Genomic DNA, 3,633 nt, shown 5'->3' on the forward strand with positions numbered 1-3,633 from the left:
TGCCTCAACAGATAAGACATTTGATTGATTATGAAAAGTTGAACTGATACGAAAAAATCTGAATGTAATTTGAAATGCTAGAAAAAATCCCTAAGGTATAAATGATATAAATGATACAAAGAAATGAATAAATATTTTTAATTGTTTTGTGCGTTTAAATAAAATGACGTATGCAATTAAAATGGGATGAATTTTGCAGTCATTAGGGACGCGTGCGCCTAACACTGCCCCAACTGAGATGCAAAAAGTCACCCTAAGTGAAAGGTGTGTGTGTTTTCTATTTTTTTTATATACAGGGTGTCCCTAATTAAAGTATCGAGTTTGAACATGCGATTGAGTAGAAAAGTTTGTGTGTGTTATCGCTAAAATATAAGAACGTTCTCCATCACACAGGCTTATTACAAAAGGTAGTTACAACGTATAAATTAATCGTAATGACAAAGAAAAAGAGGGAGAGCTTAAAATACAATTTTGTGAATACACATATAAAACTTTCTACTCATAGTTGTGTTTCGACTCGATACTTTAATTAGGGACACCCTGTATATATACTAATGAATCAGCATTGATCTGCCATATTTTTCAATTGTTCAATGATTGACTTCTCATTAACGTAATGAATAACAATTAGCTCCCGAACATGTCGGACGGTAGTCCTGTTACTGTTCTCAGAGTGATTTCGATAACATACTTTAACTTGACGAATTTTGTTATCCTTGCTCATAACAGTATCTTCAACCATACCATACTGGTATGTTAATTTCAATGGACTATTTTTCAAGAACAAAACAACATCTCCTATACGAATATCAGTATCAGACTTAAACCACTTTGGTTGATTGATGAGTTTAGGCACATGATTGATAAGCAAACTATCAAACCAAGATTGATATATTAACGAGTTGGTTTGGATGATTCTTGAAGAGTCATTGGACAATTCAAATGGACCTACAGGACTTCGTTCGTTATTGCGCCCAAGTTTCAGTCTATTTAGGGTTATCAAGTCCATTGATTCAAAATCAGAAACATAATTACGGAGTGAGATTGGAAGGTCGTTGATACAATTTGATATCTCTGATGCAACTGTCTCCCACTGTAGAACAGATAAACGTTGATCGTTATAACTTTGTGATTGCTTGATTTCACCATGGAGGTAATAAAGATAGATGGAGAGTCAATGCCTTTAGTTCTATTCTGATTTATCATCGGAAGCAAACAGCTGTTTGGTTGCTTTGGGAATAAGATGATTAATTTTGGGTATACTCGTGGGAATATTTAAGTTCATAAAAAGCTGAATAAAAAGATGTTGGATTTTTAACAACTCTATTGTGAGATAATAACTTTGTTGATCAAAATAAGAAAAAGGTTGCCGTAACAAGCACAAAATCCTATATTTCTAAGGGGCCCTTCTCATAAAATCATCGATAAATTTCAAAAAGAATTCTATATTACGATTAGGTAACCTTTTAATTAATCATCCATCAGAATTTGAAAACCCCCTCCCTTTTAGACGTAAAGATTTATAATGAAGAAATTTTCAGGGAAAATGTGCTGAAACTCTCAAAATTAGCACTGTGTTCGCCCAAAAATACATCGATATGAAAGAATAGAACTTTTGTAACCTGACTTTGAGAAAATTATTTTTGTATCGCGTTTGAACAAGAACTTTTTGCATAATAAGTTTATTTCAATCAGGATAACATTCTCACTTCTGTTCTTATAAATTTACATTTCGGATTTTTTTGCTTCCAATGATGGTACATCAAAGAAAAGCCGCTTTGAATAGATTTATAAAAGATTTCAACGATCATTTAGGTCATTACCGAGACGTTTTCTCTCCATCTATATCTTTATTACCTCCATGATTTCACGAATTCGTCGTTCGACTTTACCATTGTAATTATGTCCATCGACTGGACACAATTCGAATTCTACATCAACATGGTAGTGGAGCTTGTACTTTGTGTCGTGGAAGTTGATTGTTGTGTTGTTGTAGGTTTTGAGAATCTGCGAACCACGGTCTACGAATACTGATTTCGGATAGCCAGTGTCGCAGGCGAAGCGTGTGAATGCTTGAAAGAAAGCTGGGCTGCTGAAATCGTCCATTACTTTGATTGAGGTTGTTGATGTTGTGGAGCAGACGAAAACGACTAGCCAGATTTTGATCGTCTTGCGTTTGTTGTGATTAGTGTAAGACAGAAATGGTCCTGCCAATTCCACTTGACTGTTGTAGAAGGCAGATGCAATGGTGAGTGATCTGCTAGATGTCTTCCCCATTTCGACTTCGACTTTTTTCTTTAAGACAGAGCTGACAAGATCGACGTACCATCTTCACGATGTCTCGTCCTTCAATGATGAATGCTCGTTTGAGTACGTAACGCCAAGTTGATTCGACGCCGCTGTGTTTGACCACGTTGTTATCCCAATGAACTTCGTTGACGATTGCGTAGGAGATAGGTGAGTGCTTGTCGAGGATTGGCACACAGAAGGTTGTTGATTGGAGATCTGTCATAGCTTTCGTCATTGGTATGATGATTTGAACTTCGTCGCTGTCGAGTATTTGTCCAGTGTAGGTGAGTATGCCGTTGATATCTTTGGTGAAACGTTTGTACTTCTCAGCTTTGATAAAATGACGAACTTCTGCTGAACCTTTTCACCAGTAGTAGTGTTCAGCACGTTTGATCTCGTCACTCGATAGGGTGATCATTGATTTGTCAACCATTGAAATGTCGGGGAACTTCTTTGGATCTTTAACCTTTGCTAAAGACTTGAGTGCATAGTGATATTTATAAACAATTGCTAGGATCCTAACCACTTTCTTGAATGGAAACTTGTTCGGATCCAATAGATAAGAGGAGAACAGATATCTCTTCTTCATTTCGTCTGGAAGACTATTTCCTTGCCTTGATACAAAATTGCAACTTGTTGATACCACAGTTGAACTCTCTTTCTTGATTTCGTTGATTTCAGTAAGGTTAAGAATAATATCTCTTACCAATTTAATGGGAAGATCCTTTTGAGTCATCCAGTCACCAGTCTGTTGGTTGCCCTAGACCCCAAAAATATTTTTAGAATATTTTACAAAGTCATTCTCACTGTTTATAATTATACTTTTGTTCTGCTTTTGGTCTTCCACCAATTTGATTCCTAATATGATTGTAACAATCTCCATAGCTTCAATTCCTGGTTGTCTCAGTAGTGGAGTGGATACTTGGTCACAGACATATATAACTTCAAACATTGACTTTTCCCCCAATTCAGGCTCGTAACGAAACACCCGTGTCATTTAAATCTATGCTTATCAGGTCCAACTAACTTTCGATCACGTTCACTCAAATCTTTCAGCGGGATTCCGAATAAAGGAAGATGTTTTTTTCCAATAACTGAAACGTCTGCGCCAGTGCCAATCTTCATTTTGATGAAGATTTTGATTTAGAATTTGTCTTCTCTATCTTCATTACGATTTGATATCTGTTTCGATTGCTGTTCGTGTTGATATTGTCACTTCCGACCCCAAGAAAAAAAGCTCTTATCTCACTTTTCTTTCCTTGGATATATAGATACAGACTATATATCCAAGGGGAGGAAAGTGAGATAGAAGCTTTTCTTACTTATTACTTTTGTTACTATCCC

The 3,633-nt window shown here is 36.1% G+C and overlaps 1 protein-coding gene across 1 annotated transcript; it reads right to left on the reverse strand.

The window, feature by feature from the left end:
* Positions 1-559: 559 nt before the first annotated feature.
* Positions 560-3,286, reverse strand: LOC136814147 (uncharacterized). The gene is made up of 4 exons (XM_067070660.1): positions 3,112-3,286; positions 2,327-2,649; positions 1,858-2,295; positions 560-1,093 (listed from the first exon to the last, which is right to left on the reverse strand). The coding sequence occupies exons 1-4, from the start codon at positions 3,284-3,286 to the stop codon at positions 560-562; spliced, it is 1,470 nt and encodes a 489-aa protein (XP_066926761.1).
* Between the last annotated feature and the right edge of the window lie 347 nt (positions 3,287-3,633).

This window comes from Clytia hemisphaerica, unplaced genomic scaffold (assembly GCF_902728285.1).
Source record: "Clytia hemisphaerica strain Z4C2 unplaced genomic scaffold, Clytia hemisphaerica genome assembly, whole genome shotgun sequence".
NCBI classification, from domain to species: Eukaryota; Metazoa; Cnidaria; class Hydrozoa; order Leptothecata; family Clytiidae; genus Clytia; species Clytia hemisphaerica.

What these genes read in the sequence shown, in the direction of transcription:
- LOC136814147 (XM_067070660.1), bottom strand. Translation starts at nt 3,286, where the DNA reads ATGACACGGGTGTTTCGTTACGAGCCTGAATTGGGGGAAAAGTCAATG. An exon ending in AGACCAAAAGCAGAACAAAA is followed by an intron (nt 2,650 to 3,111) that starts GTATAATTATAA and finishes ACTGGTGAAAAG; the next exon opens with GTTCAGCAGAAGTTCGTCAT. An exon ending in GAATTCGTGAAATCATGGAG is followed by an intron (nt 1,094 to 1,857) that starts GTAATAAAGATA and finishes TCTGTTCTACAG; the next exon opens with TGGGAGACAGTTGCATCAGA.